The 23,991-nt window shown below is 51.8% G+C and overlaps 1 protein-coding gene across 5 annotated transcripts in view; it reads left to right on the plus strand.

Moving 5' to 3' along the window:
* vav2 (vav 2 guanine nucleotide exchange factor) overlaps positions 1 to 23,991 on the plus strand; it is a 512,235-nt gene that overhangs the window by 86,741 nt on the left and 401,503 nt on the right. For all 5 annotated transcript variants that reach the window (XM_070862795.1, XM_070862797.1, XM_070862799.1 and 2 more), the window contains exon 2: positions 594 to 710. In XM_070862795.1, coding sequence (XP_070718896.1) covers positions 594 to 710 — 117 coding nt within the window. The remainder of the gene's footprint in view (positions 1 to 593; positions 711 to 23,991) is intronic.

A 23,991-nucleotide genomic window follows, 5' to 3' on the forward strand; every position in this document is an offset into this window, starting at 1 on the left:
TGACCCACAGCCCTCGCGGTGACCCACAGCCCTCGCGGTGACCCACAGTCCTCACGGTGACCAATGCTTGCGGTGACCCACAGTCCTCGCGGTGACCCACGGCGCTCGCGGTGACCCACGGCCCTCGCGGTGACCCACGGCCCTCGCGGTGACCCATGGCCCTCGTGGTAACCAATGCACGTGGTGACCCACGACGCTGGCGATGACCCACGACGGTCAGGGTGATCAGTGGTCGGGCTGACCAGTGGTCGGGATGACCGTGTTCGTGGTGACTGTGCTCAGTGTGACCGTGCTCGCAGTGACCCACCATGCTCATGGTGACCAATGCTCGCGGTGACCCACCATGCTCGCGGTGACCACTGCTCGCTGTGACCCTCCTCGTGGTAACCATTGCTTGCGGTGACCCTCCTCACGGTGACCGCGCTCGGTGTGACCCTGCTCGCAGTGACCACTCCTCGCGGTGATTCTCCTCGCGGTGACCCTGCTCGCGGCAACGATTATTGCTGGCCTGTCCTGACAGCAACTGGGGAGCGGCAGGTGTAACTTACCAATGCTTTCCTCTGAACATTTTGTCTCTCCCCCTTTGATTGTAGTTTTTGTGCCTGAAGAACATCCGAACATTCCTGAAAGTTTGTCACGATAAATTCGGACTGAGGAACAGTGAGCTATTCGACCCCTTCGACCTCTTCGATGTGAGGAACTTCGGGAAGGTAAGCGACAGTCTGGTGCATCACTCAACAACTTATACAGCGCCTTTAACGTAGTGAAACGTCCCAAGGCACTTCACAGGAGTGTTATACGATAAATAGGGAGGGGCGAGGCAATGGAGGCATTTGAAAATAAGGATGAGAATTTTGAAATCGAGGCGTTGCTTAACCGGGAGCCAATGTAGGTCAGAGAGCACAGGGGGTGATGGGTGAGCGGGGCTTGGTGCGAGTTAGGACATGGGCAGCCGAGTTTTGGATCACCTCCAGTTCACGTAGGGTAGAATGTGGGAGACCAGACAGGAGTGCATTGGAATAGTCAGGTCTAGAGGTAACAAAGGCACGGATGAGGGTATCAAACAGCGGATGAGCTGAGGCAGGGGTGGAGATGGGCGATGTTACAGAGGTGGAAATATGAAGTCTTAGTTATGCTGCGGATAGGTGGTCAGAAGCTCATTTCAGGGTCAAATATGACTTGGCAATGAATGGAAAATATCCGAGTTTGTCTCGGGGGTCGGGTCCCCTGATACAGGTGGAACTGGAGTGGCCTCGTGTGACGGGGCCTCGTGTGACGGGGCCTCGTGTGACGGGGCCTCGTGTGACGGGTGTGTGTTCGCTGGGAGCAGGAGACGAAGGGGGGAAATGTGAAGATCAGGACCCCCCCCCCCACCCCGCCAGTGACCAGGTCTTGGAGGCTCTCGCGCCCCCAGGAAAGGTCTGTGTCGAGGGGGGGGGGGCGGGGGGGGCGCTGTTGGCCTTGCCCCGTGGCAGTGTGCTGGGGAGGGGTAACTGTCACTTGGAGCGATTCCTGTGGCTCCAGGCCTTGTTGTGCTAATGTTCCTGACGCCGTGAGCTGGCGGGGTCCCTTGCTAAAATTTGAAATCTCTGTTTTGCATTTAATCTCCCCTCGTCTTCCTCCCATCCCCAGGGGAGCTCAGTGTTTCACAGTCCGACTGCTCGCGATGCTCTGAGCCTTTCGCACATTAACTGTTTCCTCTTCTAATTCATGGTGTGTGGCATGGGGGGAGAGAGAGGGAGGGGAGATGGGAAAGGGGGCGAGGGAGAGAGGGGTGAGGGCGGGACAGGAGGAAGGGGGGCGGGTAGAGGGAGAGGCAGGGAGAGTGGTAGATAGAGGGAGTGGGGAGCGAGTTGGGGGGGGAATGAGGGGGGAGTGAGGGGGAATGAGCTGGGGAGGGGAGCTAGGGAAGGGCGCGAGCTGGGGGTGAATGAGTTGTGGAGGAAGGGAGCGAGCTGGGGAGGAGGAGGGGGGGAATGAGCTGGGGAGATGAGTCTTGGGCACAGCCAGAGTGGGTTGGGATCCTCGAGCCTCTCTCAGTGCGGAGTGACCTTACGGGGGATGTAGCTGAAGGAAAGAGCGCTGTGTACAGATTGAGCTGGTGTTGAAGGAGTGTGAATGTCTCTGGTTCTCTGTAATGGGACTAGACATGTCCTTGCAATGTTTTATTCAGTTCTGTGACTGAAGCTAAATATCGGGTGCTGTAAAATGTGGTTTGACATGCTGTCAGGGTAATCGCTGTGTGGTTGACCAGATCCTGACCCGTTCCCAGCGCACAACATCTCACAGGTTAAAACTGCTCAAAGCCAGCCCACCTTCCGCAGCCAGGAGTGATGGGCGCTGTGTGTGATCGGGGTGGGGGGGGATAATGGTGGGGCAGGGGAGGCAATGGGTGGAGTTGGGTGGTAATGGTGGGCACGGCGTGGTAATGGGGTGGGGGGGTGTAATGGTGAGGGCGATAATGTTGGTGGGGGGGGAAATGGGGAGGTGGGGGTTAATGGGGAGAGCTGGGGGTAATGGTGGGAGGGTGGGGTTAATGGGGTGAAAGCGGGTGGGGGCTGTTACCCTGCTTTGGATCCTGTTGACGGGGATATTGTGCCGTATTGTAACGATGTGTGGTGATGGTTGTGTGGGCTGTGGTGCCGATGGTGTCAGGAGCTGGGTGAATATTAGGAGGGTGAGAGGAGGTTGGCCCAACGCTCTCCCAATGGATCTGTGAAACACTGCAGGCCCCGGCCAGCTCACCCTGGCTCGGACGGTCTGCCTGAATAATGTCGAATGTAAAGCATAACATGAGCTCGTCGCCAATAAACCCAACAGGTAATTCAGGAGAAACTTCTTTACCCAGAGAGTGGTGAGAATGTGGAACTCACTACCACAGGGAGGGGTCGAGGTGAATAGCAGAGATGCATTCAAGGGGAAGTTGGATAAACACGCGAGGGAGAAAGGAACAGAAGGATCTGGTGAGAGGGTGGGAGGGTGGAGGCTGGTGTGGAGCATAAACACCGGCACGAAGCAGTGGGCTGTTTCTGTTTCTGTTTCACTGAAAACTGGAGCTCTGGCCAACTTAATCCAGGGTAGAATCATTGACATTTACGGCACAAACCTCCATTCAGCCCCTCGTGACTGTGTTGGCAGAATGGTGCAGAATTTTCTCCCGTTATTCCGCCCCATCCCCCTCGCCCACCCCAGCCCCCGCCCCATTCCCCTGCCCAATCCCCGCCCACCCCAGCCCCCTGGGTGTGGGAGAGCCCAGGGCCGGTGGGGGTGGGGGGGGGCTTCGATCTCTCTGCTCTCCCAGTGCGATCAGCTAACTGCAGCCCGTTTAATTGAAAACATTTTCTGTGCTCGCAGAAACCATGAGCTTTCACTGAGCGCAGCATGTGGAGCCCCTGTTGGTGACTGAATCTCTCTGGGCTTCACTCCAAATCTTCACCCAGCCCACTGACGACCCGTCCCACCCAGTGCTGAGGGGCTGCTGCTCACTGCCTGATGTTTCTGTGGCCAGGGCCACTTCCCAGTCACAGCTCGCACAATCTGCCACCTTGCTGGACGCAGGTGAGCGGGAATATCGTTCTGTGGCTCTGTGTCAACCTCGCTCATATCTGCTGTTATCTCCAACATGATTCTCCTCCCCACCTCACCAGGCAAACGCAAAGAAAGACTTGCATTTCTCTAGCGCCTGTCATCACCTCAAGGCGCTCCAAATGCTTTTAAGCCATGAAGCCCTTCTTTTGAAGTCGAATCACTGTTGTAAGGTGAAAAACACGGCAGCCAATCAGCACACAGTTAAATTACAGTGTTTGTAACAATTAATCCTTCAGTACTGCTGTCAGAATGCTGTTGCTCGTGCGCCCCCCCCCCCGCATCCTCCATTCCCCCCCATCCTCCTTCCTTCTCCCACCTCCCCTTCCTCTCCCACTCCCCCTCCCACTCCTACTCCCCCCTCCCCTCACTCCATCCCCCCTCCCTTCCCCCTTCCCCCTCCCTCTCCCACCCCCTCCCTCAACCAAGTCCCCCTCGATCCCTCCCCCCCACATCCCCTCCCTCTCCCACCCCCTCCCTCCCCTCCCTCTCCCACCCCCTCTCCCTCCCACACCCCCCCTTCCCCCCCTCCCTCTCCCCCCCTCCCTCTCCCCTTTCCCCCCTCTCCCCTTTCCCCCCCTCCTTCTCCCACCCCACCCTCCATCTCCCCCTCCCTCTCCCCGTGCCCCTCCCCCTCCCCACCCCTCATGCTGTCAGAATGCTGTTACTAGTGCGGCCTCCACTCCCACCACCCCCTCCCACCTCGATTCCCCCATTCCCCTCCCCCATTCCGCTCCCCCTTCCCCTCCCTCCCTCTCCCCCTCCCCTTTCCCCCTCCCCTCTCCCCCTCCCCTCTCCTCCCCTCCCCCATTTCCCTCCCCTATTTCCCTCCTCTCTCCCCCTCCCTCTCTCCCTCCCTCCCTCCCCTCCCCCCCCTTTCCCCATCCTCCTCCCTCCCTTTCCCCCTCCTGCTCCCCCTCCCTCCCTCTCCCCCGTCCCTTCCCCCTCACTCTTTCCCCCCCCCCCCCCCATCCTGGTTAGGAAATTGGCTGATTGGTAGGAGACAGAGAGTAGGGATAATGGGCAGGTACTCTAATTAGCAGGTATCTGTGTTGGAGCCTCAACTATTCACAGTATTTATTAATGACTTAGATGGGATAGAAAGACATATATCCCAATTTGCCGATGACACAAAGATCGGCGGCATAGTAGGCAGTGTAGAAGGAAGCATAAACTTACAAAGGGATATTATTAGATGAAGTGAATGGGCAGAACTGTGGCAAATGGATTTAAAAAATGGCAAATGTGAGATCATCCACTTTGGACCTAAAAAGGAAAGAACAGGTACTTTCTAAATGGTGACAGGCTAAAAACAGTGCAGGTCCAAAGAGACATCGTTCAGTGGGGGCAGCGGTGGGGATTCCAGGTACATAGACCATTAAAATGTCATGGATAAATAAAAATAAATAATCATAAAGGCTAATGGAATGCTGGCCTTTATAGCTAAAGGACCAGAATACAAGGGGGTAGAAGTTATGCTGCAGCTGTACAAAGCCCTGGTTAGACCACACCTGGAGCACTGTGAGCAGTTCTGAGCACCACACCGTAGGAAGGATATATTGACCTCGGAGGGAGAGCAGCGTAGGTTTACCAGAATGATACCCGCACTCCAAGGGTTAAATTACGAGTAGAGATTACACAAACTAGGGTTGTATTCCCTGGACTTTAGAGGATTAAGGGGTGATCTAATCGAAGTTTTCAGGATATTAAGGGGAACAGATTGGGTCGATAGAGAGAAACTGTTCCCGCTGGTTGGGGAGTCGAGGACTAGGGGGCATAGTCTAAAGATTCGAGCCAGACCTTTCAGGAGTGAAATTAGGAAACACTTCTACACACAAAGGGCCCAAGTTTCCACATGATTCGCGCCTGATTTTTAGGAGCAACTGGTGGAGAACGGACTATTTTAGAAATCGCAATTCTCCACATTTTGTTTTCTGCAGTTCTAGTCAGGTAGAACAGTTCTAGTTTAGAACAGAATTTTTTCTTCAAAAGGGGGCGTGTCCGGCCACTGACGCCTGATTTGAAAGTTTCCACAGTGAAAATGTACTCCAAACTAAAGTAGAATGGAGCCAGTGAAGATTTTTGTAGAACTGAAAAAACCTGTTCTACATATTAAAAAAATCAGGCGCAGGTTACAAATTAGGCGTCCAGAACGAGGTGGGGGGGTGGGGGGGAAGGGAACTCATTAAATTCGACAATAAATCCTTATTTATACTTCTACAAATATTATACAAATAAATCCAACCTGAATAAACATTTATAAGCCACGAAAAGATTAAATAAACCATCTTCCTACCTGTCTGAAAGTGCTTCAGCCAGGGAGAATTCTGCAGCCGTTCGTGCCGCTGAGCGGGAGGGGGAGAGAGAGAGAGAGAGACAGAGAGGGAGAGAGAGAGAGAAAGTGGGGGGGAGAGGGAGGGAGAGAGAGAGAGAGAGGAGAGAGGGGGGAGGGAGAGAGAGAGGGGGGAGGGAAAGAGAGAGGGGAGAGGGGGGAGGGAAAGAGAGAGGGGAGGGAGGGAGAGAGAGAGAGGGGAGGGAGAGAGAGAGGAGGGAGAGAGGGGAGGGAGGGAGAGAGGGAGGGGAGGGAGAGAGAGAGAGGGAGAGGGAGAGAGAGGGAGGGAGGGAGAGAGAGAGGCGGGGGGGCGTCGGGTCGGGGAACAGGAGCGCGGGTCGGGTCAGTGGGGGGGGGGAGCGGGTGTCGGGTCTCGGGTCGGTGCGGGGGGGTGGGGAGCGGGTCTCGGGGCGGGGGGGGGAGCGGGTCTCGGGGGGTGGGGGGGGAGCGGGTGTCGGGTCTGGTCAGGCGGGGAGCAGGAGCTGGCCGTGGGAGGAGCCCTAGTGAGGCCATTGGGCCAGGGCTGGGGGCTGCCTGCTTCGGGCCCCTCCCACACAGTTCGGTGCCTGGAGCTACTGCACTTGCGTGCCGACTGTAGCGCGCATGTGCAGAGGTCCCGGCACTGTTTTCAGCGCCGGGACCTGGCTCCGCCCCCCCCACAGCTCCTGCTGACTGCGCCAAGGGCCAGAGGACCTGTAAGTAGGTGCAGAATACCGAGGATATTTTTAGGCGCCGTTTTAGGCGCGAAAAACGGGCGCCCAGCTCGGAGGGGCGCCTGTTTTTTTTCTTGTGGAAACTTGGGCCCAATGGGTGGGAGAAGTTTGGAACTCTCTCCCGAAAACGGCAATTGATGCTGGAGCAATTGTTAATTTTAAATCTGAGATTGATCGATTTTTGTTAACCAAAGATATTGAGGGATATGGAGTTAGGTTGCAGATCAGCCATGATCTCAATGAATGGGGGAACAGGCTCGAGGAGCTGAATGGCCTCCTCCTGTTCCTGTGGAACAGGCTCGAGGGGCTGAATGGCCTCCTCCTGTTCCTGTGGAACAGGCTCGAGGGGCTGAATGGCCTCCTCCTGATCCTGTGGAACAGGCTCGAGGGACTGAATGGCCTCCTCCTGTTCCTGTGGAACAGGCTCGAGGGGCTGAATGGCCTCCTCCTGATCCTGTGGAACAGGCTCGAGGGGCTGAATGGCCTCCTCCTGATCCTGTGGAACAGGCTCGAGGGACTGAATGGCCTCCTCCTGTTCCTGTGGAACAGGCTCGAGGGGCTGAATGGCCTCCTCCTGTAAGGCTCAATCGCCAGGGAGAATTGATCCCAGAGTCGCCGGTCTTCCCGCTGAGGGCAGGAACCAGCATCCCGATTGCCAGCCTTCTCTTTGCTCTCGGTGACTTAACGGACTGAGATCCAGGTGTGGTCTCTCGGGGATCTCCACCACTCCCCAAGGAGTAGAGCTCTGCTTCCGCACAACTATTGATAGCCAAACTGAAACTGAAATTGTGTAAGAGATTTAATGTAAAGAGTATTTCTGGGTCTTGGTGTCCCGGGGGGGGGAAGTTTGACATCTGCTTGAGGGGGAGAGGAAGTGTTTTAAAACAGGTGGTTGGCCTGGTTCTCCTTGATCCAGCTAGCAGTTTAAAACAACAGAGGGGCTCAATGGGCCGATTCCAGGGGGCGGTTAACAGTCAACCAGGTTGGTGTGGAACTGAAGTCACCTAAAGGCCCAGACCGGATAAGGACTGCAGGTTTCCTTCCTGAGGGACATCGGTGAACCCGTTGGGTTTTTATGACAATCCGACAATATCACTTTTAAAAAAAAAAGATGAATTTAAATTCTCCAACTGCCATGGTAGCTAACTCATGCTGCCTGTCGACCAGCTCCGCTGGGCGGGCCACATCGTCCACATGCCCAACACAAGACTCCCAAAGCAAGCGTCCTACTCAGAACTCCTACATGGCAAGCGAGCCCCAGGTGGGCAGAGGAAACGTTACAAGGACACCCTCAAAGCCTCCTTGATAAAATGCAACATCCCCACCGACACCTGGGAATCCCTGGCCAAAGATTGTCTTACATGGCAGGATGAGCACCTCGAGTCTTGTCGTCGGGAGCATGCAGAAAACAAGCGCAGGCACCCCACCCACCCTTTCCTTCAACCACTGTCTGTCCCACCTGTGACAGAGACTGTAATTCCCGTATTGGACTATACAGTCACCTGAGAACTCATTTTTAGAGTGGAAGCAAGTCTTCCTCGATTCCGAGGGACTGCCTCTGATGATAATGCCCGTCGGCAACAGCAGGCTCAAGGGGCCAATGGGCTCACTCCTGCTCCTATTTCTTATGTTCTTAAGCATTGTGTTCCACAGTGTCAGCTGTGGCTCAGTGGATAGTACCCTCGCCTCTGAGTCAGAACGTTGTGAGTTCATGACCCACTCCAGAGACTTGAGCACAAAAAAATCTAGGGTGACACTCCAGTGCAGTACTGAGGGAGTGCTGCACTGTCGGAGGGGCAGTACTGAGGGAGTGCTGCACTGTCGGAGGGACAGTACTGAGGGAGTGCTGCACTGTCGGAGGGACAGTACTGAGGGAGTGCTGCACTGTCAGAGGGGCAGCACTGAGGGAGCACCACACTGTCGGAGAGGCAGTGCTGAGGGAGCGCTGCACTGTCGGAGAGGCAGTACTGAGGGAGCGCTGCACTGTCGGAGAGGCAGTACTGAGGGAGCACCACACTGTCGGAGAGGCAGTGCTGAGGGAGCACTGCACTGTCGGAGAGGCAGTACTGAGGGAGCACTGCACTGTCAGAGGGGCAGTACTGAGGGAGCACCACACTGTCGGAGAGGCAGTGCTGAGGGAGCACTGCACTGTCGGAGAGGCAGTACTGAGGGAGCACTGCACTGTCAGAGGGGCAGTACTGAGGGAGCACCACACTGTCGGAGAGGCAGTGCTGAGGGAGCACTGCACTGTCGGAGAGGCAGTACTGAGGGACGCTGCATTGTTTGAGGGGCCATCTTTCGGATGAGACGTCAAAACCAAGGCCCCATCAGCGCTCTCAGGTAAATGTAAAAGATCCTGCGGCACTACTTCGAATAAGAGTACGGGAGTTCTCTCTAGTGTCCTGGCCAATATTTATCCTTCAATCAACATAACAAAAACAGATTATCTGGTCATTATCACATTGCTGTTTGTCGGAGCTTGCTGTGCGCAGGTTGGCTGCTGCGTTTCCCACATTACAACAGTGACTACACTCCAAAAGTACTTCACTGCCTGCAGACGTCTGGTGGTCGTGAAAGGCACTATATCAATGCAAGTCATCTCAGTGCGGGAGGCGGGTTCCGACACGCTGACTCCGGCAGCCCGGGACCCAGCTCTGAGCGGCCACGCCCTGATATGATCAGCCGTTGGGCCTGTACCTGACACAGAGCTCGCCATACACCTGCGGCCGACCGTTCAGAACTATCAGCACCATCTCGCTACAAAAATGCGAAGTTCCTTCCTCATACTTCAGGGAGAATTGTTGGCGGGCTGTCCGAGCACCTTGCACGGTGATTGAGCCCACTCAAGGACTGAGGGAGAAGGTACCCTGAGCAGCCTGGGGGGAGGGGTATACTGTGGGGGGGGGAAGAGGGGTATACTGTGGGCGGGATGGGGGGGAAGAGGGGTATACTGTGGGCGGGGGGGCTAGAGGGGTATACTGTGGGTGGGGAGTGAAGGCCGGTGGAGGGCCTATGCTGGGGTGGGGGACCTAATTTTGAAACACCCTGGGGCATTTTGATGTTGACGGGGCTTTCTAAATGCCGATTGCTCTGCCAATCCTGCCGCCCCCTTCAGCCAGTCAGCCCCCAGTTACTCACTGATTCAAGCCGACAGTGTGACTCTCTGGGGCTTGTACTATACCTGCCGCAAGTGCCCTCTGTTTCTTATTTTTTAAACCAGCTTCTTATCCAATCCCATGTTCGATCCTTCTGTGATTTTAAAATTTAATTAGACCTCTTGTCTACGTCTGCACAAACCATTACCTTCCGATTTCCACAGGACAGTCTGTGCCTGATGTTGGGTAAAGCAGGGAGGGGAGGGGTGGGGAGAGGAGGGGAATGGAGGCGAGGTGGGAGGCCTGTACAAGAGCGGGCCTGAGTGTGAGCGGGGGTGCAGGCACTGAGCTCCTGCCCACATACCTCCAGCAGGTGAGGAGCCACCAGCACTGGTCACGGTGCGATGGAGCAGCGGTTCGGTGTCACATCTCCCATTGGAGGATCAACACTTAGCGGCACATGGGACAACTGAGGACCCAGAGCGAGCGATGCTGTGGCAGTAGTGAGGCAAATCTGGGGGTTTGGTAACATCAAGCTTCGGTGTGGAAGTGATTGAAGGAGGGGGGAGGAGAGGAAGGGAGGCGAGGGGAGGGGACAGAAGGGAGCTGAGGGAGGGGAGGAAGGAGGTGAGGGGGGAGCTGAGGGGTCTGCAGAGATTTTATGCCATGAGAAAGAATCTTTAATGGGAGGCCATTCGATCAGTTGATTTGAGCACTGATGGTCCCAGGACGGTGTCATCAGAGGCTGTTCCTCGGAATCGAGGAAGACTTGCTTCCACTCTTAACATGAGTTCTTAGGTGGCTGTACAGTCCAATATGAGAACAACAGTCTCTGTCACAGGTGGGGCAGATAGTCGTTGAGGGAAGGGGTGATGGGACAGGCTTGCCGCACGCACTTTCCACTGCACACTCTTGGCGACGAGACTCGAGGTGCTCAGCGCCCTCCCGGATGCGCTTCCTCCACTTAGGGCGGTCTTTGGCCAGGGTCTCCCAGGTGTCGGTGGGGATGTTGCACTTTATCAGGGAGACTTTGAGGGTGTCCTTGTAACGTTTCCTCTGCCCACCTTTGGCTTGTTTGCCGTGAAGGAGTTCCGAGTTCAGCGCTTGCTTTGGGAGTCTCGTGTCTGGCATGCGGACTGTGTGGCCTGCCCAGCGGAGCTGATCAAGTGTGGTCAGTGCTTCGATGCTGGGGATGTTGGCCTGGTCAAGGACACTGATGTTGCTGCATCTGTCCTCCCAGGGGATTTGTAGGATCTTGCGGAGACATCGTTGGTGATATTTCTTCAGCAACTTGAGGTTGGGCTGGTGTCGACAGTCGAGGGACATCCAACTGTGGGGCTTGGGCCAAGTGTGCACTGATCGTCCACTGATTATCTTCTGTCACAGTCTTTAATATTGTCCTTGTGTTTGCTGTGGGTTAAAGAAAGTGTCGTTTGCTGCAGAAATATTAATCACATCGAGGGCTTGGCCAAGCAACGGGACCTGCTCATGGGGATTTACACATTGGGTGTTCTGTGGGACATAATCCCGACGTTCCTTAAGGATTAGTGTGGAAGGATGGAATGAGTGCCCGTGAAGTGTGTTTGATGTGTGAAGTGTGCTGTGTTTACAGAGGGGACAGTGTCTCAGTGATGGCTATGATGATGATGAGGTGTGACTGAGAGACATTGTCACAAGAACATTAGAAATAGGAGCAGGAGTTGGCCATCTGACCCCGCAATTTAATAAGATCATGGCTGATCTGATCATGGACTCAGCTCCACTTCCCTGCCCACTCCCCATGACCCTTTTCCCTTATCGCTCAAAAATCTGTCCATCTGCACCTTAAATATATTCAATGACCCAGCCTCTACAGCTCTGTGGGGCAGAGAATTCCACAGATTTACAACCCTCTGAGAGAAGAAATTCCTTCTCATCTCAGTTTTAAATGGGATGCCCCTTATTCTGAGACTTTCCCCTCTAGTTTTAGTTTCCCCTATGAGTGGAAACATCCTCTCTGCATCCATCTTGTTGAGCCCTCTCATTATCTCATATGTTTCGATAATATCACCTCTCATTCTTCTGAACTCCAATGAATAGAGGCCCAACCTACACAACCTATCCTCAAAAGTCAACCCCCTCATCTCCGGAATCAACCCAGTGAACCTTCTCGAAACAGCCTCCAAAGCAAATATATCCTTCTTTAAATACGGAGAACAAAACTGTACGCAGTACTCCAGGTGTGGCCTCACCAAGACCCTGTACATTTGTAGCAGGACTTCTCTGCTTTTATACTCCATCCCACTTGCAATAAAGGCCACCCCAACATTCCATTTGCCTTCCTGATTACTTGCTGTACCTGCATACTAACTTTTTGTGTTTCATGTACAAGGACCCCCAGGTCCCTCTGTGCTGCAGCACAGAGATGGAGACTGTTTCTCCCCATCGGACTCCCGCTCACACATCCCATTGTCAGAGAGGGAGGCGAGGAGCCACATGCAGACAGGATTTCTGCACATTCTCTGCTCCCAAAGGTGATTGGATAGAAACTGCAAGACATCAATGCCACACAGCATAATCTTATCATTGAACCCTGACTGTGTGTGTGTGTGAGACAGTCGGTACTCCAGCAGGAAATGCTCTGTCGTACTGTATAGCTTGATGTCTATCCATTATTAATCCTCATAACATTCAATCCCATCGGATTATAGTTAGTAACAGTAATACAACCATAAACTAGAGTTCAACGTAACTCTTTCCGGTTATTCCTCAATCATATTACAGTCCTGGAACACGCACGTGCCCATCTGTATTCCAGCGCTGTAACACTGCGTGCATTATCTCTGTTTCAGCCCGACATCACTCTCCCATTTATTGGTCTGTATTTGGAGTCGGGTGTATTAACCATGGAGAGGATGGGGCTGTAGCCCCAGGCCCATCAAATAAATGTAGGAAAAAAATAATGCCTGCCAAATAGGCTGAATAGGATAGACAATAAGAGAGGAAAAACAAAACTGAGGAACATATTGTTTGTTATCAAAACCAGAATATATACCAACTTCATACAGAATACATGCTGTTATTGTTCAATATACCGGCCTATGTTTTCAGACTCAGAATCAGAATCAGAATTAGAATCAGACATGTGATGTAATGAACATGAACAAACAGAACCAGCGCCCCTTTGGATCTGTTTACCCCAGGCGCATCCGGCCCTGACTGCAGTGCATGCTCCGTGTGAGGATCGATCGGTGTTAGTGTGTGAACAATGCTCGGGGAGTGTGAGGGTCAATCGGTGTTACTGTGTGAACAATACTCGGAGAGTGTGAGGATCGATCGGTGTTACTGTGTGAACAATGCTCGGGGAGTGTGAGGGTCAATCGGTGTTACTGTGTGAACAATATGCGGAGTGTGTGAGGATCGATCGGTGTTACTGTGTGAACAATACTCGGGGAGTGTGTGAGGATCAATCGGTGTTATTGTGTGAACAATACTCGGAGTGTGTGAGGATCGATCGGTGTTACTGTGTAAACAATACTCGGGGAGTGTGTGAGGATCGATCGGTGTTACTGTGTGAACAATACTCGGGCAGTGTGTGAGGATCGATCGGTGTTACTGTGTGAACAATACTCGGAGTGTGTGAGGATCGATCGGTGTTACTGTGTGAACAATACTCGGGGAGTGTGTGAGGATCGATCGGTGTTACTTTGTGAACAATACTCGGGGAGTGTGTGAGGATCGATCATTGTTACTGTGTAAACAATACTCGTGGAGTGAGGGGATCGATCAGTGTTACTGTGTGAACAATACTGGGGGAGTGTGAAGATAGATCGGTGTTACTGTGCGAACAATACTCGGGTAGCGTGTGAGGATCGATCGGTGTCACTGTGTGAACAATACTCGGGGAGTATGCGAGGGTCCATCGGTGTTACTGTGTGAACAATACTCGGGGAGTGTGTGAGGATCGATCGGTGTTACTCTGTGAACAATACTCGGGGAGTGTGTGAGGATCGATCGGTGTTACTGTGTGAACAATACTCGGGGAGTGTGTGAGGATCGATCGATGTTACTGAGTGAACAATACTCGGGAGTGTGAGGATCGATCGGTGTTACTGTGTGAACAATACTCGGGGAGTGTGAGGATCGATCGATGTTACTGAGTGAACAATACTCGGGGAGTGTGAGGATCAATCGGTGTCACTGTGTGAACAATACTCGGGGAGTATGTGAGGGTCCATCGGTGTTACTGTGTGAACAATACTCGGGGAGTGTGTGAGGATCGATCGGTGTTACTCTGTGAACAATACTCGGGGAGTGTGTGAGGATCGATCGGTGTTACTGTGTGAACAATACTCGGGGAGTGTGTGAGGATCGATCGATGTTACTGAGTGAACAATACTCGGGGAGTGTGAGGATCGATCGGTGTTACTGTGTGAACAATATTCGGGGAGTGTGAGGATCGATCGGTGTTGCTGTGTGAACAATACTCGGGGAGTATCAGGATCGATCGGTGTTACTGTGTGAACAATATTCGGGGAGTGTGTGAGCATCGATCTGTGTTACTGTGTGAACAATACTCGGGGAGTGTGATGATCGATCTGTGTTACTGGTGAACAATACTCGGGGAGTGTGAGGATCGTTCGGTGTTACTGTGTGAACAATACTCGGGGAGTGTGAGGATCGAACGGTGTTACGATGTGAACAATACTCGGGGAGTGTGTGATCATCGATTGGTGTTACTGTGTGAACAATACTCGGGGAGTGTGTGAGGATCGATCGGTGTTACTGTGTGAACAATACTCCGGGAGTGTGTGAGGATCGATCGGTGTTACTGTGTGAACAATACTCGGGGAGTGTGTGAGGATCGATCGGTGTTACTGTGTGAACAATACTCGGAGTGTGTGAGGATCGATCGGTGTTACTGTGTGAACAATATTCGGGGAGTGTGTGAGGATCGATCGGTGTTACTGTGTGAACAATACTCGGGGAGTGTGTGAGGATCGATCGGTGTTACTGTGTGAACAATACTCGGAGTGTGTGAGGATCGATCGGTGTTACTGTGTGAACAATACTCGGGGAGTGTGTGAGGTTCGATCGGTGTTACTGTGTGAACAATACTCGGGGAGTGTGAGGATCGATCTGTGTTACTGTGTGAACAATACTCGGGAAGTGTGAGGATCGATCGGTGTTATTGTGTGAACAATACTCGGAGTGTGTGAGGATCGATCGGTGTTACTGTGTGAACAATATTCGGGGAGTGTGTGAGGATCGATCGGTGTTACTGTGTGAACAATACTCGGGGAGTGTGAGGATCGATCGGTGTTACTGTGTGAACAATACTCGGGGGAGTGTGAGGATCGATCGGTGTTACTATGTGAACAATACTCGGGGAGTGTGTGATCATCGATCGGTGTTACTGTGTGAACAACACTCGGGGAGTGGGTGAGGATCGATCGGTGTTACTGTGTGAACAATGCTCGGGGAGTGGTAGGATTGATCGGTGTTACTGTGTGAACAATACTCGGGGAGTGGTAGGATCGATCGGTGTTACTGTGTGAACAATGTTCGGAGAGTGTGAGGATCGATCGGTGTTACTGTCTGAACAATACTCGGGGAGTGTGAGGATCGATCGGTGTTATTGTGTGAACAATACTCGGAGTATGTGAGGATCGATCGGTGTTACTGTGTGAGCAATAATCGGAGTGTGTGAGGATCGATCGGTGTTACTGTGTGAACAATGCTCGGCGAGTGTGTGAGGATCGATCGGTGTTACTGTGTGAACACGACTCGGGGTGTCTGAGGATCGATCGGTGTTATTGTGTGAACAATACTCGGAGTGTGTGAGGATCGATCGGTGTTACTGTGTGACCAATACTCGGGGAGTGTGAGGATCGATCAGTGTTGCTGTGTCAACAATGCTCGGGTAGTGTGTGAGGATCGATCTGTGTTGCTGTGTGAACAATACTCGGAGAGTATCAGGATCGATCGGTGTTACTGTGTGAACAATACTCGGGGAGTGGGTGAGCATCGATCTGTGTTACTGTGTGAACAATACTCGGGGAGTGTGAGGATCGATCGGTGTTACTGTGTGAACAATACTCGGGGGAGTGTGAGGATCGATCGGTGTTACTATGTGAACAATACTCGGGGAGTGTGTGATCATCGATCGGTGTTACTGTGTGAACAACACTCGGGGAGTGTGTGAGGATCGATCGGTGTTACTGTGTGAACAATGCTCGGGGAATGTGTGAGGATCGATCGGTGTTACTGTGTGAACAATACTCGGAGTGTGTGAGGATCGATCGGTGTTACTGTGTGAACAATGCTCGGGGAATGTGTGAGGATCGATCGGTGTTACTATGTGAACAATACTCGGGGAGTGTGTGAGGATCGATCGGTGTTAATGTTTGAACAATACTCGGGGAGTGTGTGAGGATCGATCGGTGTTACTGTTTGAACAATACTCGGGGAGTTTGTGAGGGTCGATCGGTGTTACTGTTTGAACAATGCTCGGGGAGTGTTGGGATCGATCGGTGTTACTGTGTAAACAATACTCGGGGAGTGTGAGGATCAATCGGTGTTACTGTGTGAACAATACACGGAGTGTGTGAGGATCGATCGGTGTTACTGTGTAAACAATATTCGGGGAGTGTGAGGATCGATCGGTGTTACTGTGTGAACAATACTCGGGGAGTGTTTGAGGATCGATCAGTGTTACTGTGTGAACAATACTCGGGGAGTGTGTGAGGATCGATCAGTGTTACTGTGTAAACAATACTCGGGGAGTGTGTGAGGATCGATCGGTGTTACTGTGTGAACAATACTCGGGGAGTGTGAGGATCGATCGGTGTTACTGTGTGAACAATACTCGGGGAGTGGGAGGATCGATCGGTGTTACTGTTTGAACAATACTCGGGGAGTGTGTGAGGATCGATCGGTGTTACTGTGTGAACAATACTCGGGGAGTGTGAGGATCGATCGGTGTTACTGTGTGAACAATGCTCGGGAGCGTGTGACGATCGATCGGTGTTACTGTGTGAACAATATGCGGAGGGTGTGATGATCGATCGGTGTTACTGTGTGAACAATACTCGGGGAGTGTGAGGATCGATCGGTGTTACTGTGTGAACAATGCTCGGGAGCGTGTGACGATCGATCGGTGTTACTTTGTGAACAATACTCGGGGAGTGTGTGAGGATCGATCGGTGTTACTGTGTGAACAATAATCGGGGAGTGTGTGAGGATCGATCTGTGTTGCTGTGTGAACAATGCTCGGGGAGTGTGTGAGGATCGATCTGTGTTGCTGTGTGAACAATGCTCGGGGAGTGTGTGAGGATCGATCGGTGTTACTGTGTGAACAATGCTCTGGGAGTGTGAGGATCGATCGGTGTTATTGTGTGAACAATACTCGGGGAGTGTGTGAGGATCGATCGGTGTTACTGTGTGAACAATACTCGGGGTGTGTGTGAGGATCGATCGGTGTTACTGTGTGAACAATACTCGGGCAGTTTGTGAGGATCGATCGGTGTTACTGTGTGAACAATACTCGGAGTGTGTGAGGATCGATCGGTGTTACTGTGTGAACAATATTCAGGGAGTGTGTGAGGATCGATCGGTGTTACTGTGTGAACAATACTCGGAGTGTGTGAGGATCGATCGGTGTTACTGTGTGAACAATACTCGGGCAGTTTGTGAGGATCGATCGGTGTTACTGTGTGAACAATACTCGGGCAGTTTGTGAGGATCGATCGGTGTTACTGTGTGAACAATGCTCGGGGAGTGTGAGGATCGATCGGTGTTACTGTGTGAACAATACTCGGGGAGTGTGAGGATCGATCGGTGTTACTGTGTGAACAATACTCGGGGAGTGTGAGGATCGATCGGTGTTACTGTGTGAACAATACTCGGGGAGTGTGAGGATCGATCGGTGTTACTGTGTGAACAATGCTCGGGGAGTGTGAGGATCGATCGGTGTTACTGTGTGAACAATACTCGGGGAGTGTGTGAGGATCGATCGGTGTTACTGTGTGAACAATACGTGGAGTGTGTGAGGATCGATCGGTGTTACTGTGTGAACAATGCTCGGGGAGTATGAGGATCGATCGGTGTTACTGTGTGAACAATGCTCGGGGAGTGTGAGGATCGATCGGTGTTACTGTGTGAACAATACTCGGGGAGTGTGTGAGGATTGATCGGTGTTACTGTGTGAACAATACGTGGAGTGTGTGAGGATCGATCGGTGTTACTGTGTGAACAATGCTCAGGGAGTGTGTGAGGATCGATCGGTGTTACTGTGTGAACAATACTCGGGGAGTGTGAGGATCGATCTGTGTTACTGTGTGAACAATACTCGGGGAGTGTGAGGATCGATCGGTGTTACTGTGTGAACAATACTCGGGGAGTGTGAGGATCGATCGGTGTTACTGTGTGAACAATACTCGGGGAGTGTGAGGATCGATCGGTGTTACTGTGTGAACAATACTCGGGGAGTGTGTGAGGATCGATCGGTGTTACTGTGTGAACAATACTCGGGGAGTGTGAGGATCGATCGGTGTTACTGTGTGAACAATACTCGGGGAGTGTGTGACGATCGATCGGTGTTACTGTGTGAACAATACTCGGGGAGTGTGTGATAATCGATCGGTGTTACTGTGTGAACAATACTCGGGGAGTGTGTGATAATCGATCGGTGTTACTGTGTGAACAATACTCGGGGAGTGTGTGATAATCGATCGGTGTTAGTATGTGAACAATACGTCGAGTGTGTGAGGATCGATCGGTGTTACTGTGTGAACAATACGTCGAGTGTGTGAGGATCGATCGGTGTTACTGTGTGAACAATACACGGGGAGTGTGTGATAATCGATCGGTGTTACTGTGTGAACAATACTCGGGGAGTGTGTGAGGATCGATCGGTGTTACTGTGTGAACAATACTCGGGGAGTTTGTGAGGGTCGATCGGTGTTACTGTTTGAACAATGCTCGGGGAGTGTTGGGATCGATCGGTGTTACTGTGTAAACAATACTCGGGGAGTGTGAGGATCAATCGGTGTTACTGTGTGAACAATACACGGAGTGTGTGAGGATCGATCGGTGTTACTGTGTAAACAATATTCGGGGAGTGTGAGGATCGATCGGTGTTACTGTGTAAACAATATTCGGGGAGTGTGTGAGGATCGATCGGTGTTACTGTGTAAACAATACTCGGGGAGTGTGAGGATCAATCGGTGTTACTGTGTGAACAATACACGGAGTGTGTGAGGATCGATCGGTGTTACTGTGTAAACAATATTCGGGGAGTGTGAGGATCGATCGGTGTTACTGTGTGAACAATACTCGGGGAGTGTTTGAGGATCGATCAGTGTTACTGTGTGAACAATACTCGGGGAGTGTGTGAGGATCGATCAGTGTTACTGTGTGAACAATACTCGGGGAGTGTGAGGATCGATCGGTGTTACTGTGTAAACAATACTCGGGGAGTGTTTGAGGATCGATCAGTGTTACTGTGTGAACAATACTCGGGGAGTGTGAGGATCGATCGGTGTTACTGTGTGAACAATACTCGGGGAGTGGGAGGATCGATCGGTGTTACTGTTTGAACAATACTCGGGGAGTGTGTGAGGATCGATCGGTGTTACTGTGTGAACAATACTCGGGGAGTGTGAGGATCGATCGGTGTTACTGTGTGAACAATGCTCGGGAGCGTGTGACGATCGATCGGTGTTACTGTGTGAACAATATGCGGAGGGTGTGATGATCGATCGGTGTTACTGTGTGAACAATACTCGGGGAGTGTGAGGATCGATCGGTGTTACTGTGTGAACAATGCTCGGGAGCGTGTGACGATCGATCGGTGTTACTTTGTGAACAATACTCGGGGAGTGTGTGAGGATCGATCGGTGTTACTGTGTGAACAATGCTCGGGGAGTGTGTGAGGATCGATCTGTGTTGCTGTGTGAACAATGCTCGGGGAGTGTGTGAGGATCGATCGGTGTTACTGTGTGAACAATGCTCTGGGAGTGTGAGGATCGATCGGTGTTATTGTGTGAACAATACTCGGGGAGTGTGTGAGGATCGATCGGTGTTACTGTGTGAACAATACTCGGGGTGTGTGTGAGGATCGATCGGTGTTACTGTGTGAACAATACTCGGGCAGTTTGTGAGGATCGATCGGTGTTACTGTGTGAACAATACTCGGAGTGTGTGAGGATCGATCGGTGTTACTGTGTGAACAATATTCAGGGAGTGTGTGAGGATCGATCGGTGTTACTGTGTGAACAATACTCGGAGTGTGTGAGGATCGATCGGTGTTACTGTGTGAACAATACTCGGGCAGTTTGTGAGGATCGATCGGTGTTACTGTGTGAACAATACTCGGGCAGTTTGTGAGGATCGATCGGTGTTACTGTGTGAACAATGCTCGGGGAGTGTGAGGATCGATCGGTGTTACTGTGTGAACAATACTCGGGGAGTGTGAGGATCGATCGGTGTTACTGTGTGAACAATACTCGGGGAGTGTGAGGATCGATCGGTGTTACTGTGTGAACAATACTCGGGGAGTGTGAGGATCGATCGGTGTTACTGTGTGAACAATACTCGGGGAGTGTGTGAGGATCGATCGGTGTTACTGTGTGAACAATACGTGGAGTGTGTGAGGATCGATCGGTGTTACTGTGTGAACAATGCTCGGGGAGTATGAGGATCGATCGGTGTTACTGTGTGAACAATGCTCGGGGAGTGTGAGGATCGATCGGTGTTACTGTGTGAACAATACTCGGGGAGTGTGTGAGGATTGATCGGTGTTACTGTGTGAACAATACGTGGAGTGTGTGAGGATCGATCGGTGTTACTGTGTGAACAATGCTCAGGGAGTGTGTGAGGATCGATCGGTGTTACTGTGTGAACAATACTCGGGGAGTGTGAGGATCGATCTGTGTTACTGTGTGAACAATACTCGGGGAGTGTGAGGATCGATCGGTGTTACTGTGTGAACAATACTCGGGGAGTGTGAGGATCGATCGGTGTTACTGTGTGAACAATACTCGGGGAGTGTGAGGATCGATCGGTGTTACTGTGTGAACAATACTCGGGGAGTGTGTGAGGATCGATCGGTGTTACTGTGTGAACAATACTCGGGGAGTGTGAGGATCGATCGGTGTTACTGTGTGAACAATACTCGGGGAGTGTGTGACGATCGATCGGTGTTACTGTGTGAACAATACTCGGGGAGTGTGTGATAATCGATCGGTGTTACTGTGTGAACAATACTCGGGGAGTGTGTGATAATCGATCGGTGTTACTGTGTGAACAATACTCGGGGAGTGTGTGATAATCGATCGGTGTTAGTATGTGAACAATACGTCGAGTGTGTGAGGATCGATCGGTGTTACTGTGTGAACAATACGTCGAGTGTGTGAGGATCGATCGGTGTTACTGTGTGAACAATACACGGGGAGTGTGTGATAATCGATCGGTGTTACTGTGTGAACAATACTCGGGGAGTGTGTGAGGATCGATCGGTGTTACTGTGTGAACAATACTCGGGGAGTTTGTGAGGGTCGATCGGTGTTACTGTTTGAACAATGCTCGGGGAGTGTTGGGATCGATCGGTGTTACTGTGTAAACAATACTCGGGGAGTGTGAGGATCAATCGGTGTTACTGTGTGAACAATACACGGAGTGTGTGAGGATCGATCGGTGTTACTGTGTAAACAATATTCGGGGAGTGTGAGGATCGATCGGTGTTACTGTGTGAACAATACTCGGGGAGTGTTTGAGGATCGATCAGTGTTACTGTGTGAACAATACTCGGGGAGTGTGTGAGGATCGATCAGTGTTACTGTGTAAACAATACTCGGGGAGTGTGTGAGGATCGATCGGTGTTACTGTGTGAACAATACTCGGGGAGTGTGAGGATCGATCGGTGTTACTGTGTGAACAATACTCGGGGAGTGGGAGGATCGATCGGTGTTACTGTTTGAACAATACTCGGGGAGTGTGTGAGGATCGATCGGTGTTACTGTGTGAACAATACTCGGGGAGTGTGAGGATCGATCGGTGTTACTGTGTGAACAATGCTCGGGAGCGTGTGACGATCGATCGGTGTTACTGTGTGAACAATATGCGGAGGGTGTGATGATCGATCGGTGTTACTGTGTGAACAATACTCGGGGAGTGTGAGGATCGATCGGTGTTACTGTGTGAACAATGCTCGGGAGCGTGTGACGATCGATCGGTGTTACTTTGTGAACAATACTCGGGGAGTGTGTGAGGATCGATCGGTGTTACTGTGTGAACAATAATCGGGGAGTGTGTGAGGATCGATCTGTGTTGCTGTGTGAACAATGCTCGGGGAGTGTGTGAGGATCGATCTGTGTTGCTGTGTGAACAATGCTCGGGGAGTGTGTGAGGATCGATCGGTGTTACTGTGTGAACAATGCTCTGGGAGTGTGAGGATCGATCGGTGTTATTGTGTGAACAATACTCGGGGAGTGTGTGAGGATCGATCGGTGTTACTGTGTGAACAATACTCGGGGTGTGTGTGAGGATCGATCGGTGTTACTGTGTGAACAATACTCGGGCAGTTTGTGAGGATCGATCGGTGTTACTGTGTGAACAATACTCGGAGTGTGTGAGGATCGATCGGTGTTACTGTGTGAACAATATTCAGGGAGTGTGTGAGGATCGATCGGTGTTACTGTGTGAACAATACTCGGAGTGTGTGAGGATCGATCGGTGTTACTGTGTGAACAATACTCGGGCAGTTTGTGAGGATCGATCGGTGTTACTGTGTGAACAATACTCGGGCAGTTTGTGAGGATCGATCGGTGTTACTGTGTGAACAATGCTCGGGGAGTGTGAGGATCGATCGGTGTTACTGTGTGAACAATACTCGGGGAGTGTGAGGATCGATCGGTGTTACTGTGTGAACAATACTCGGGGAGTGTGAGGATCGATCGGTGTTACTGTGTGAACAATACTCGGGGAGTGTGAGGATCGATCGGTGTTACTGTGTGAACAATGCTCGGGGAGTGTGAGGATCGATCGGTGTTACTGTGTGAACAATACTCGGGGAGTGTGTGAGGATCGATCGGTGTTACTGTGTGAACAATACGTGGAGTGTGTGAGGATCGATCGGTGTTACTGTGTGAACAATGCTCGGGGAGTATGAGGATCGATCGGTGTTACTGTGTGAACAATGCTCGGGGAGTGTGAGGATCGATCGGTGTTACTGTGTGAACAATACTCGGGGAGTATGAGGATCGATCGGTGTTACTGTGTGAACAATGCTCGGGGAGTGTGAGGATCGATCAGTGTTACTGTGTGAACAATACTCGGGGAGTGTGTGAGGATTGATCGGTGTTACTGTGTGAACAATACGTGGAGTGTGTGAGGATCGATCGGTGTTACTGTGTGAACAATACTCGGGGAGTGTGAGGATCGATCGGTGTTACTGTGTGAACAATGCTCGGGGAGTGTGAGGATCGATCGGTGTTACTGTGTGAACAATACTCGGGGAGTGTGTGAGGATCGATCGGTGTTACTGTGTGAACAATACGTGGAGTGTGTGAGGATCGATCGGTGTTACTGTGTGAACAATGCTCGGGGAGTATGAGGATCGATCGGTGTTACTGTGTGAACAATACTCGGGGAGTGTGTGAGGATCGATCGGTGTTACTGTGTGAACAATACGTGGAGTGTGTGAGGATCGATCGGTGTTACTGTGTGAACAATGCTCAGGGAGTGTGTGAGGATCGATCGGTGTTACTGTGTGAACAATGCTCGGGGAGTGTGAGGATCGATCGGTGTTACTGTGTGAACAATACTCGGGGAGTGTGTGAGGATTGATCGGTGTTACTGTGTGAACAATACGTGGAGTGTGTGAGGATCGATCGGTGTTACTGTGTGAACAATGCTCAGGGAGTGTGTGAGGATCGATCGGTGTTACTGTGTGAACAATACTCGGGGAGTGTGAGGATCGATCTGTGTTACTGTGTGAACAATACTCGGGGAGTGTGAGGATCGATCGGTGTTACTGTGTGAACAATACTCGGGGAGTGTGAGGATCGATCGGTGTTACTGTGTGAACAATACTCGGGGAGTGTGAGGATCGATCGGTGTTACTGTGTGAACAATACTCGGGGAGTGTGTGAGGATCGATCGGTGTTACTGTGTGAACAATACTCGGGGAGTGTGAGGATCGATCGGTGTTACTGTGTGAACAATACTCGGGGAGTGTGTGACGATCGATCGGTGTTACTGTGTGAACAATACTCGGGGAGTGTGT

This window comes from Pristiophorus japonicus, chromosome 20, assembly GCF_044704955.1.
Source record: "Pristiophorus japonicus isolate sPriJap1 chromosome 20, sPriJap1.hap1, whole genome shotgun sequence".
Classification (NCBI taxonomy): Eukaryota; Metazoa; Chordata; class Chondrichthyes; family Pristiophoridae; genus Pristiophorus; species Pristiophorus japonicus.